The sequence below is a fragment of the Phycodurus eques genome, chromosome 4 (assembly GCF_024500275.1).
Source record: "Phycodurus eques isolate BA_2022a chromosome 4, UOR_Pequ_1.1, whole genome shotgun sequence".
NCBI lineage: Eukaryota > Metazoa > Chordata > Actinopteri > Syngnathiformes > Syngnathidae > Phycodurus > Phycodurus eques.
Genome location: NC_084528.1, coordinates 14,872,722 through 14,886,144, shown reverse-complemented (window position 1 = coordinate 14,886,144; position 13,423 = coordinate 14,872,722). Strand labels below are relative to the sequence as shown.

The following is a 13,423-nucleotide window of genomic DNA, read 5'->3' as shown; positions in this document are numbered from 1 at the left end:
AAAGTTAAAATTTCAGCGGTCAATAGGCCCTACTGCCATGTGCATTGCCGTGTGCCTTTGTGTCAGGACTCTAGTTACTACAACAGCGTTTTTTGTTTTTTCTCGGTGGATAAGGTCATTCGACATCAACGGATCGTCACTATTCTCAGGGACAACTTTAGCATAACATCTGCCACACGGGTGTGTAGCTGGTAGTTTAAAAAAGTTGACATACACCTCCCAAGACAGAGACAGAAGACAGCACAAACACGTATAACCAAAAAGATTACTTCGTGGATCACGACTATGCTTTCGGTCCCGATTGTTGTCAACTTGGCGCTAGACGAAAATGCAACTCTCAGGAAGGATATCTTCCGGCTAAGACGGCAGGTCAAGAGCCGGACATTGAAGCAAAGGATTAACACCCCAGAAAAGTGCTAATAACCCTGCCAAATTTGGATGATTAAAAAAGTATATAAAATGAGACTTGAAAACCATGAAAAATCTAATTATCATATCAAACGCCGTGGCCGTGTCCGCTGAAAGCGTGAATCCACGCGCCCTCTGAAATATGGGTGCTCGTTTGTCTCCCATCTTTCTTGTGTCTACGCACACCTGCATGTTTGAGCTGTAAAATATATCTGCTTAAAACCTCAAATGGCTGGATTATATCCCAGCGAGTTGACATGGGGCTTTGCACGCACTAGCCACCAGCTACCTCGCGAGGTAACTGGCTTCCAGGGCTACTCTTGACTGGTGGATGGGTGGTAGGTTTGCCCGTGATGCCACCTGCTTGCTTGGGAATTTAAATAATGAAACTCAGCAGTTAATTGCGGCATCCAGGGAAGATGCATCTTGAAGTGTAGGCATAGTTCCTCAGCTAACTGTACGCTGTAGTGCTAGAAAGGAGCTTAGTAATAATAACTAAGAAATTCTTAATGGTGCCGGATAACCACTAACGCGAACGAAGGCGCTCAAGTTCTTATACAGTTGGGGAGAGGCGACTCATGCTGAAATGGTGGAAACCACTTTAATGCTATAGCTCCACAATTCAGTACTATATATTTAACATTCTTTGCATATTTCCAGCAATTCTTTTCAAACATGTATAATGTATTGAGGAAAGAAAACAGAGTTTAGTGTCTACTCATGTAAGTTACTGTGTACATGCAGCATACAGTCATAGTTATGAATACAATTTGAGAGGGACAGCTTGAAGCGTTTGTCCTTCTTGGCAGCTGACGTGGATGAATTTGCTTTAATGATACGACTCGCGTCGTTCAGCGCAATTTTTGTCTTGGAGTGATCTTGTGAACAACGGAGTCATTTTGCATGGAGATAAGACAGAAGAGATAGACAGATCGGAAAAAGGAAAAAAATGGAGCTGGCTGAATCTGTACAACAGAAGCGCATGCATTTGCCCAACACCGTCTTCATCCTGGGTAGACTTTCCCTATAATTACCTTCACCAAGGAGCTTTGCTTTGTATCTCTGTTCGTGTCTTGGTACATAGATTTGCTGCGTCAGAGAAAACCTGGCATTTAGCCCCCTTTTCCGTTTACAAAGATTTCTGACACAGCACAATCAGATCATGAGAGGACTACAGAGCCAGCGCCTGGATGGACATGTAAACTCGTGTCATTTTCAGACAGCTACGACTGCTCTCAAATTAGCAGGGCAGGAAAAGTGAGTGTCAGGTGTTAAAATTCATACGCCTCTCACATCATTGCAGAATACCGGAACACACTGGTGCCATCCTGCCTCTGTTACGGCTCTGGCACTACCTCAGAATGTGGAAAATTGCCAGGTCGACTTTGTCCCACCTTTCCATGTGCCGTTCATACAGAAGAGTGTCACAGACCTTGTAGTGGGGTGGGGCATTATCCCCCAAATATAAGATTCAATTCCAGTGCAATTCTAGATGCTATTATTATATAATTTTTGGGTACTATTTCTTTTGTGCTGTGTTTTTAACATCGCCCTCAATATTGCCACGAAAAATTTTGTGAGTTTTTATTTATTTATTTTTTTTGAAGTTGTTAATCCAGCCATCCATTTTATATACTGGTTATTCTGATTCGAGTTGCAGGTGAGCTGTGGAGCCTATCCCAGGGGACTTTCGGTGAAAGGCGGGGTACACCCTGGACTGGTCGCGAGCCAATCTGAAGACACATACAGAAAAACAACCATCCACACTCACATTCATACCTACAGAATTGACAATTTAGAGTCTTTAATGAACCTAACCTGCACTGAAGTCCAATTACTAAATGTAAGATTATTTGATCCTCAGTGAAAATTAAACTCTAAATATTTTCACATTCACTTTTCTTAATTCACATTGAGTTCGACAAATTCAATATCAAAATGGCTAGATAGACATCTGGGTAATTTAAAAAGAGCAATCGATTGCAGATGCAGAGATCTCCTCTTCTGCCAGTCAGCACCTTCGGTGTCTGTAATGCCAGGGCGTGAAGTTTAATACCTGGTTATGTTGAAGGGGGAAAAGAGAGAAAGAGAGAAGAAAAAAAAAGACGTACTACTCCGTGACGTAGGTTCCTACAATACACTGTCCTTTCCTATGTTCGAAAAGGAAGCACCACTTCATCTCTCCCTGACCTAATGACGTATTCCACAAAGGTTAAGGAAAGGTGGTATAAAGGTTAAAAAGCTGGTTAAGAGATTTGACTTTCCAGAGAGGCCCTATGTTACGAGCTCAAAAACGAAGGTGCTGATTGGCTGAAGCGGAAATGTGTATCTGCTATCAATTGCTATTCCTAAAGCAGCCAGATGTCTCTCCCAGCTAATTTGGAATTGAATTTGTCAAACTGAACATGAACTGAGGAAACTGAATGTGAAATGTATAGAGTTGAATTTAATTTTTTTTTAAATGCAATTATTCAAGTTTCGTAGTTCAAATTAAAATATAAATTATTCAGATTCTGTTTCTGGTGGCACATATTTCATATGTGCCATAGTTGTCACAAAAATGAATTAACGTCATTTCTCAAGGCACCACAGTATTTTTTTTATTTATTTCTTAAATTGTCTTAATGACAAAATTGAGGCATATGCATGAAGTGGGTATCTATGAAGGTGAATCATTTGGTGCTGTTCTAAAGTAGGGTGACATTGTGTTGTCTGGTCAATTTCCACACAGTTTTATTTGTAGATTTAGGCCGGATGATCGAACCTCCTGAAATTGGTTCATCGCATTCGTAAAAGTATTAACTTTGATTGCAGCCTCACCTCTTTTTCACCTCACTGGAGTGAGACAAAAAGACTGATTTTTTTCTCTCAAAAAGCACTGCATCTTTCTATATGTGCATTTCTTCGAAACACAACATCGTTTTCATCATTTAATGTCATTAAAACGCTGGCATTTACCGCATGGCTCCGGCACATCTCTTCACTAGCTCAATCTTTTCTTTTCATGGCCCATTTGAGCCGCATGTAATATCTTGTTCCCATTTCAAGCTCTCATATCACATTGTGTTATGAGGGATTCCAAGTAGCTTATGTCTCTAGTGCAAAGGAAAGATGTGTGATTGGCAGGATGGAGCAAGAACACAGGTCTCATTTGAGCTCAAGAGCTTTTTGACCTTATCGTTTTCGTGCAGGGCAGCACAGTGAAATAGTGGTTAGCATGTCTGAGTTAGACAGTTTTGAGGTTTGGGGCTTTGAATCTACCTGTGTGGAGTTTGCATGTGTTCCCCACGCTTGTGGGGGGTTTCCCTGGGTACTCCAGCTTCCTTGAATATTCCAAAAACATGTCAGGTTCATTGAAGACTAAATTAACCAAAGGTCTGACTGTGAGGGTTGCAAACACAGGATCAGTGATGTCACTCCAATGGTCAACCCATTTTGAGTAACAAGTTATGTAATGTGTTACTGTATCCCATAAAGTAGTCAGATTACAGTTACTTCATCAAACCAATGCCAGTTACAATTGAGTCAACAATGGGTCTTAATAAGTAACTATTTGTGGCTGATGATTTGGAGAAGCAGCAGCCCATCTGTCAAATGACATGTTACCATTTAAACAGACCACTCCCTTTCTAACATACTGAGGAAAATGACTTGGAGTTCATTGTTTATCGTACAATCCACAGTGAAGGTGCAGTAAATATAAAAGTGCAAAGAAATGCACAGCTTCACTGTCGCCACACTATTTCTATTATTTTCCTTGGTAAAAAAAAAAAAAAAAAAGTGTATTTGATTGTTGTTACTTTTTTATTTGCACATTAAGAATAAAGTTTTACCAGCGTGTTAAGCGCGCAATGCATTGTGGGGCCATTATTCACACCGAAGTGCTCTTCGCATCGAAATTACGATGGAGGGAGCAAGTGTGTGTGTGCGTGTGCGTGTTTGTGCACGCACGCGCTCGTGTGTGCTGTTGGGGGACATAATCAGGAAAAGCTACCAACAACTCTACAATGCAAACGAAGTGAGTACTGTTGGCCGCAATCAAGCTTTTAAAACAACATTAAGTGCAGTCATGTCTGCTTCCTCCAAGCCCAACATCTCACCGCCACTCTCTTTCACGTTTGCGTACAAGCATGCACACACACAAGCGGTTGCCTTCATGGAGCCCCAAACAATCAGAAACCACAGAACTTTGACAATATGCAGTGCTGCTGCAGTTTGTCTGTCTGTCTGTTTGTCTACTTAGCTAGCTACCTATCTCGCTATCTACTGTATCTATCTAGCTAGCAAGAGTCTTTCGAGTGTACTTGAGAATATGTTTAGGTACTTACGGTATTGGGCATGTCAAGTCTGCACTAAGTGGCTCATTTAATGTGGCTTCAACTACACTAATATTTAAGTTATTGGTTCATGTTGATGACGTCATTCTGTAACCTGCGTGGCGTATATTACCAAGTCATGGGTACGGTTAAGCTAATGCTCTTTTTGTACTGTGGATAAGTGATATTCCTGCCACTTGGCAGCTGCTGAAAGTAACTAGAAGGTTACTTGTAATCTTAGTTACTTTTAATCATAATCAATTCACACCTACGGGCAATGTAGAGTCTCCAATTCATGCATGTTTTTGGGATGTGGGAGGAAACCGGAGTGCCTGGAGAAAACCCACGCAGGCACGGGGAGAACATGCAAACTCCACACAGGTGGGGCCGGGGATTGAACTCTGCCGCCCACTTCAAATCTATTCTATTTTTTTGCATTATGTGAGGATATTGCCCCCTTCTTTATTATGCGCCCTGTGATTGGCTGGCAATCAATCCAGGATGTAATCCGAAATCAGATGGGATTGGCTCCAGTTCACCTGTGACCCTCGTGAGGGAATAGAAAATGGATGGATGGATATTTGTGCAGCTTAGCCATAACGCATACCGTAAACCAGTGGTTCTCAAACTTTGTTACATCAAGTACCACCTCAAAAAATAAGTACCAAGTCCAAGTAACACTATCATGACCCACATTAAAATACAGTAGTAGTTGGCATGAGTGTTTATTTTACTTTGTTATTTTATTCACTGGCTTTATCCCTAAAAAGTATATGTAAAACTATTGTAGTAAATTATTCTTAGAAATTATTGTGTTGTAACATTATGTACAGCGAACACTAACACAGTAAACATTAACACTGCTGAAAACAACGCTTAAATATAGGACAATAAAACACTAAAATGACTGAAAACACAAGTTTTGTAAAAATTACATCATGCTCCTGTCTCGAAGATCTACAGCACATGTCCAACTTTTAACGAGTCAATGGGTGAACATTTTTGCGCCTCAAACCAGAAGTGTGTCACAAAATAAGGCAACAGAGAAACTATTTTACTCATCACTAACTTGACACTATTTATCCTGCTCATTTAAAAAAATTAAATAATTTTACTGTTAATATTTCATTTTCATAATTATTTTTTTCTTATTCAAGGTGACTCAGCTTCAAATGAAAGTTTTACAAAAATCACATCTAAATAAATGTTTGAAAACAAAGTTCTAAACAATTAAATTAAACTGTCGTTTACTTTAAAGTTAAATACAACCGAACTGCACTTAACAAATGTACTGTACTGGAGGTTTAAGTCACTGTAACATTATGCACAGTTTGAAAATTTGGCGTACAACTGGAGGTACTTTGACTTACTTTCACTCCCCTAAAGGTCTCAGCGACCCCCGGCCTCTGACCTTATTCAGTGCACCTATACTCCTGGACGAGGCATCGGTGAAGAGTTTGCTGTGCAGGAGCATGACCCTGGCGATGAGGTAGAGGCGCAGGAACATGGGCACACTCAGCACCATGTCCAGATCGGCCTCGGCGTGCGACGGCGCGTACGAGAAGGCCAGCCGCGCCCGCCACTGGAACTTGAAGTCACCGGGCACCGGGTGCACGGCCGACACCAGCAGCTCCAGAGCGATGAGCAGAACCCTCTCCATCGTCATGGCGATACGCCAGTCGTCAGCCCCGTTATCGATGACAAACAGCTGCGGAGACGGGAGAGATATGACGAGTCCACTTATCAGTACGCATGCTGGATGTGATGATTCAAGGCAGCGCTTTCTATTTTTAAGGGGGTAAATGGCTCTCGATCAGCATCTATGCAACCTCGGTGCTGCCTCATTAGCACGACACACATCTCTTGTGTCATACATCTCGCGTCGGGGCTCCTTAGTAAAAATAACAACAAGCAATGCTTATCTCTGTTCTCTCAGAGAAGGGAGCACCGTGAACATCTCCACTAATTATACTTCTCCACCCTACTGTATTTGGATGTTTTCGTTGCTAATTGGTGCGTTAATCTTGATGTTGTTATGAAAGGCGTTGTTACAAGGAACGCACCGACGGAAGGTTTCATTACACGGAGAGCTGAGTGGGGGGGGGGGGGGGGGGATGGGGGGGTGCTGATGAGAGGAGAAAGCGGAGGAAAGAGATGGATGAAGTGGAAATGAAAAGATAAATATAGGGGCAGAAGGTGAATCTGTTCTGGGACGCTGGTTGACATCTGATGAACCTGCCAAACTGCCCAACGCAAGCTCAAGGAGCACAGAAAAGGCTGGTATTGGGTGTTGTAGTAGCAGAGTGTTTTTATGTGTCCGATTACGAGTACAGATGTACTGTATCGGCATCTCTAGTTTTCAATTGTGAAAAAACAAAAACATACTGTATAATATTTCATAAATTTAGCATGGCCCTCAGAGGACGTCCCCAGCCGCGCTTTAGATTGTTGGCAACATGAGAACTGCTATAAAAACAAATGCAAACCGAGAGAGAATTGACATCCCTCGGGCTAAACATCTAAGCACATGCTTTTGTTCTTTATTTCAGAGCTTGGCTTATGTCCCCGCAGAGTAAATAAAAGGTTAATGATAAAAAAAGAGAGTGCAAGCTAAAAAGGAACACCTCTGTACTGGTACTAAGAATTAGGGAATCTGCGCCCCTTCGGGAAATGCGTATGGTTTCCTACACGGACTACATGCGTGCACACGCCAATAACGCGCACAAACACACTCAATTGAAGCCAATGGGCGAAGCCATCAAGGCAGCCAAGGGTCAAACGTTGGTCCTTGCTTTTCTTTCAGCAATCGTACGTGCGTGTACTGTACTTGTGTGTATGGCTGAGTAAGAGCGTGTGTGTGTATGTGTGTGCGTGTGTGTGTGCAGACCCAGCCTCGTCATGGTGACTGTTGCCACGGCGACACCATCAAAGAGCAACCAAGCTTAATTAGGATCCCCAGCGAGAGCGAAGTAGCAGCAGGGAGATGACAGAAGAGAGAATCAAAAAAGGAAGATGGGAAAAACCCGTTTAAAGATGAGGTGAGAAGAAAAGGAAAGGAGATGTAGGAAAAATGACAGAGGTGTGTGTGGCTGTGTGTCTGTGTGATACAGAGGTAGGGACTGACTGTCTCACACTGGTGATGTGCATGTGTCAGATTTTAATTTGTTATTTTGGGGCGGGGGGGTCACATCTCTTCCCTTCTGGTTGAAAGTGGACAAATTTGGGACGAAATTGAAGCTGTCCGAGGTGGAGTTTTGACATGTATCTACTTCAGTAAATGATTGCCAACCAAGACAATAACCCAGAAATTTTGACCATTTGAGGCTCAGTGGCGAAAGGCTAAGCTGCCTCACGTCAAAATCTAAAAGGGGCATTAATTCATTCGTTCATCTTCCATATTATGGAAAATTTTACTTCTAATTACTGGTTTACAAATTATACAATGTTGGGTCTCTGGAGTGTCTGCCCACTCATCAAGTGTGAAATTAGCGATTCCGAGGTATCGGTGCCCATACTGTACGTCTGTAACATGCAAAAGTACAGGTGTGTTCTATTATTAAATAAGCAAAATAATTGCAGACAGTAGCCAGAAGAGTAATGTGAATGTTACCCTCATTTAAATCAGTGAAGGAATGCCTAAGGCGACGAAATGCTATTTAATGTTGACTAGTTTATTAATAATTACTCCCAATATTGATGCTTGTTAGTTATCTACAATTTGGCAGCTGCGCTTGTGGAGTTGTTTCATGTGTTCCGACAGTTTAAACACAACCATATCCCATATGTGATACTTGAAATGCAGATGGAAATTGACAAAATTATTCTGATGTAGGCATTAAATCAGAATTGGTCACTTGGACCTGTAGTGTATGAGCTGTGTCAGAAAGGTTCCAGGTCTGGTGTCACTAAAGATATGTTTCAAATCCAAACTACAAAGTTTCACCTTCGAAGTAATCCCCCCTGTAGTCTAACACTTTCCCAGCCTTTTCTGCTATGCCTTCAGGCGCTCATGGAAGGAAGCTTCTGTGATCCTCCGCAGCGCCATCTTCACGGCTGTCTTGATGTCATCTATAATCTTCAAAAGGGACCTTGCAGACCCCCTTGAGCTTGTGAAAAAGGGAAAAAAAAATAAAAAGAAGAAGAATAAATCACATGGAGTCAGGTCGGGTGAGTAGCGAGGTTGCTCCAGTATGGCAATGGTTTTTCTCGGCAAGGAATTGTCGGATACTCAGATGCTAATGGCACTAGTTGTCCTGCCATATCTCTCGTCTCTTCTCATGCACTGAACGAAGTCTTTGTAGATGTGCTGGTTGATCGCCTGGCCCACACTCAAACGACGGGGAAAACCCGTCGTTTGGGCTTGAAATATATATTTTGTGACTCCAGTCCTGGAACCTTTCTTATAATCCAGCCAGTGTCCCCATACTCCACCCACCTGCTATGACAAAAACAAACATTTAACGCAATGAAGCTTTGCCTGTTGTTTGTTCAAATTTGGTAGCAATCTGACCAATCATCATTTCTTTTAGTACAAAGCCAATTGGAAACTTCAATCCAAAATAGCTGACTTCTTGTGCGTTTTCAGGGCATAGGCTCTTTATATGACGCTTTATCACTCGTCCTGTTGTGATGCATACAGTATGCCTGTGGGACTTCGTGTTGCTCAGGCATGCTGGTGCCAAGGGTTACATGTAGTTTTTTCCCTACACTTTCCCAAGGGTCGCTACTGAGTGAGTTTCAACACTTCACTTTTTAAAACAGAGAATTAGACATGATAAGTTCTAAAACCTTATTTGGACAGATTCTATTCATTCATCTTTTTTTTCTCTGCTTGACAAGAGAGGGAAAAATATGAGGTGGTGCAGAGTTTGCCACAAGGAAATGAGTACCCACACCCCCCCCACCTACTCGCTCCTCCTTCCCACCTTCCGGTCTTGTCCTTCCCTGGCTGCCTCCTGCTGCTGTCGGTCTTTTCCTGGCTAAACCGCCACGAGGAAGGGATAAATAATTAAATTCCATTAGGAAAGTAATCTGTCAATGTGAGTGAGTGAGTGAGTGAGTGAGTGCCACTGCCCCTACATGACCAAAATGGGAGGGAAGAGGGCGGATGTGTGTGCATGTGTGGCCAAAACAAACACTAGATAAGCTCGGCCATACTGTATATACACAGAGCCCGAAAGGGAAAACTGAACAAAATCCTATCTTTTGTTGCTTTAACTTTAACATAACATGGCAGCGGAGGGCCGAGGTCGAGCGATATGGGGACACTAAATGAAGAGTGGGCCGGACAGAAGGAGGGCAGAGCAAACACAAAGCAAGGCAAGAAAAAGGAACAGTGTGCAAAGTGTCACACAGTAAGCTGAGGACATACTCCTCTACCTCACTGCGACGACCTTCCACCTTTCCTCCCTCATCCATCCGTCTACTGTATCTCCGCCTGAATTGCATCCAGGCCCCACAGCCATACCAAGCTAATCGGGTTAAATCCCTCATTGCACGTGTCTCATAACGGAAGCAGATGCGGTGCTGGACACAATCTGCCAGGCCGACACACGCGCGCATATACACACACACACAGGGATGCGAACTTTGCATAAACACCCAGATGGTCTCGACAAGTAGCGTTTATAAAAGAACAAGAAGAATATGCGAGCAAATTAGCCACAGGGTGGTGTTTCCCAAAGGTGGGTTGGTGGGGAGTTGGGAAGACGCGTCGAATCAGTGAAGGAGTAAAGCGAGCACACAAGACAGACACACACACACACACACACACACACACACACACCCCTGGGGAGTGTATCTGCGTCCTGCAGCTTGGAAATCCCCCAAACAGGCGTGCGTGATACAAATGGAGCAAGGCAAACACATTCATAAATAGACAGATCTACATAGACGCTATACCACTGAAAGATGAACATAACATCCATCCCTTTTCTATAATGCTTGCGCTCATTCACAGGTGAGCTGGTGTCAGAGGTGTGGACTCGAGTCAGGGATTTGATGACTTCAGACTCGATTTGACAATATGTTAAAAGACTTGCAACTCGACTTGGACTTGAACAGCAATGACTTGTGATTTCTCTTGGACTTGAAAAGACTTGCTATTTTGAACAAAGCACTGAGAAGGCACCACTTTGTAGCTTTCTCTTTCTATAGCTGTATGTTCACCTTGTAGTGTACTGTTGTACTACAGGAAAATATGATAAGTGACAACATAACACTGAAGGTCTTAATTATTATTTATTGGGTTGAAGTGTCCCACGCCGTTATTGCTAATGTGTAGGTAGGGCTTATTATCTTTAAACAGTTAACACTCTATTGGACATTGCTCTGGTAAAGGAATTGACCAATAGGTCATTCTCTCTCACACTACCTAAAGTAATGGTTTCATTTAAAAAAAAATAAAAGTACAACATAAATATACAACAAATGTGACAGCTAAATAAGGTATACATTCCAAGAACCACTGCTAACATACACTGAAATGACAACGACATTGAACGTAACAATAAGGACGTCAATTATTGCAACATAGAAAAAAAAATCTAAATTGCATTGTGGGAATCTAGTGGGCTTGACTGTTTTAATTTGCATTAGCAGCTAGCTTTGTGAGCGATCACGCAACTAGTTACATGGCGGCACATCTCACATTCGATGGTCACGCAAGGGCACAGTTTTTTATGCTACTTATGTGGTCCTTTGGGAGTACCTGGTGCACCATGTTGGCAACGCCTGAATAGAGACAGGAATCAAAACAGATGTATAAACATACTAAATAACTACCAGAAGTGGGCAACTAGGGGCCCAGCCAATTGATTGATTCATCGTTGAAGTGTTAAGTGTCCCAAGACTTTTGCAGAGAGGGCCCCTCCAAGGAAACACACCCAAGGCTTGATTGTTCACAACCAAGAGTGTAAATATGAAGAGGGGGAGTGAGGTGAGGTGACAAAGAAAAATGTTCACACTTTAGCTATGTGCTGAAATTCACAAATAAAAGGTCTAAAAACAGCAAGCAGGTGTAAAGATGATTCCACCAAAGACGTCTTGAGATGGGACATTCCCGTCATTCAATGTTAATTTGCACTGTGCCTAAAAATAGCAACAAGGCAAAAGATGGCATTTATGGGAGACGGCGTGCCGCGCTGCATTATGCTCTTTCATTACAGTTCTCTGGGTGCGCACACGTGGTGAGCGTTCATTAAATACCCATTCAGATATTAAATACCAGCCCAGCAGTAAGAGGATGACCCTTCAAGCTTACTTTACCTTCCTTTTGCCATCTGTCCATCTTCTAGTGCCAAGCTGGTGTCTTGTTGATCAGTGAAATGCAGCAAAAGTAACTGAATCAACACAGTTCACTAATGCTTGAAGCACACTAATGGACTGGAGAAATATCGCTCCTTCTTGCTCTCGAAAGACACACAGACAAACATAAACACACGCACACACACACACACACACACACACACACACACACACGCCTCTTGTTTCTATTGGATTAATTCAAACAGCAATTCCATTTGTTTGCCTTTTAAACACTGCCTTTCTTGCGTAGATTCAAAATTCAACCATCGCTTTCGGGGCAAAAAATGTCCCTCTAAATCATGCACCACCACCACCACCACCACCACCACCACCATACATCCATCAATTTTCACGACCACATGTCCTCTTTATGGTTGCAGGTGAGCTGGAGCCTACCCCACTTGACTTTGGACGTTAGGCTGGCTACAAACTGGACTGGTCGCTTGCCAATTGCAGGCAAATTATAGATAAACTACCATTCATATCTGTGGACAACTTAGAGTTTTGAACCTAACACGCCTGTTTTGAGAATGTAGGAGGAAGCCTGAGTACCCAGAGAAAAGCCACGCAAACACGGGAAGAACATGCAAACTCCACACAGGGAGGCCTGAGCCCAGATACGCACCCGGAACCTGAGAGGTGTGTAGCAGATGTTCTATCCCCTTTGCACTGTGCTACCAACACAAATCCAGATGTCATGATATAGAGTTCCAGCATATCTCATGAATTAACTCCACAAATTTGTGTGATGAAGGTACCAGTTATGGTAAAGAGGAAAAGCAAGACAATAACCATACTTTAGAGAACAGTGTTGGTCCTAGCTTCCTTTTTTTCTATTTCGTTTCAGGTATCATCATATTTCGAACAAACGTGATGGTATCAGCATTTGACATTTTAAGCTTTTGTTGCAAAATTGCTGCCTGGCAAGACGTTTTTCTTTCCACGATTACAGTTCAGGACCAGTTTGAGAAGCTTTCCAACCGTAACACTGCTCTAACGCGCTGTACAATTTACACTAAGTTTCTCAAAACATGATCTGTTCTTGACAAACCGCTCAGCGGAAGGCGTACTACTACTACCACTGATGAAAACACAGAACTCCTGAAAGCGTTGGCACAACGCCAGGGAAAGTCTATCCAGAGGGTTGCAATGGAACTCAGCATCAACAAAAACTGGTTAAAAGTGTTGCTTCAGGGTGATCGAGCTTTACCCATACCAACTTCAGGTTATTCAAAGGCTTCAAGCGGAGGATTACGATGCTTAATAACCTTAAGCGTAAATTGTACTATGCATTGGAGCAGTGTGATGGCTATAAAGCTTCTCAAACTCCCACTGAATTGCAGTCAGGCACAGAAAAACCTCTTGCCAGGTGGCGATTTTGCAACAATGCTCAA

General features: G+C 42.6%; 1 protein-coding gene across 1 annotated transcript in view; it reads right to left on the bottom strand.

The window, feature by feature from the left end:
- The window catches only part of kcnn3 (potassium intermediate/small conductance calcium-activated channel, subfamily N, member 3), a 92,596-nt gene that overhangs the window by 35,051 nt on the left and 44,122 nt on the right, over positions 1 to 13,423 (bottom strand). Inside the window, 1 exon segment of the mRNA XM_061674168.1 lies at positions 6,136 to 6,432. Within this exon segment, the coding sequence (XP_061530152.1) occupies positions 6,136 to 6,432 (297 nt within the window).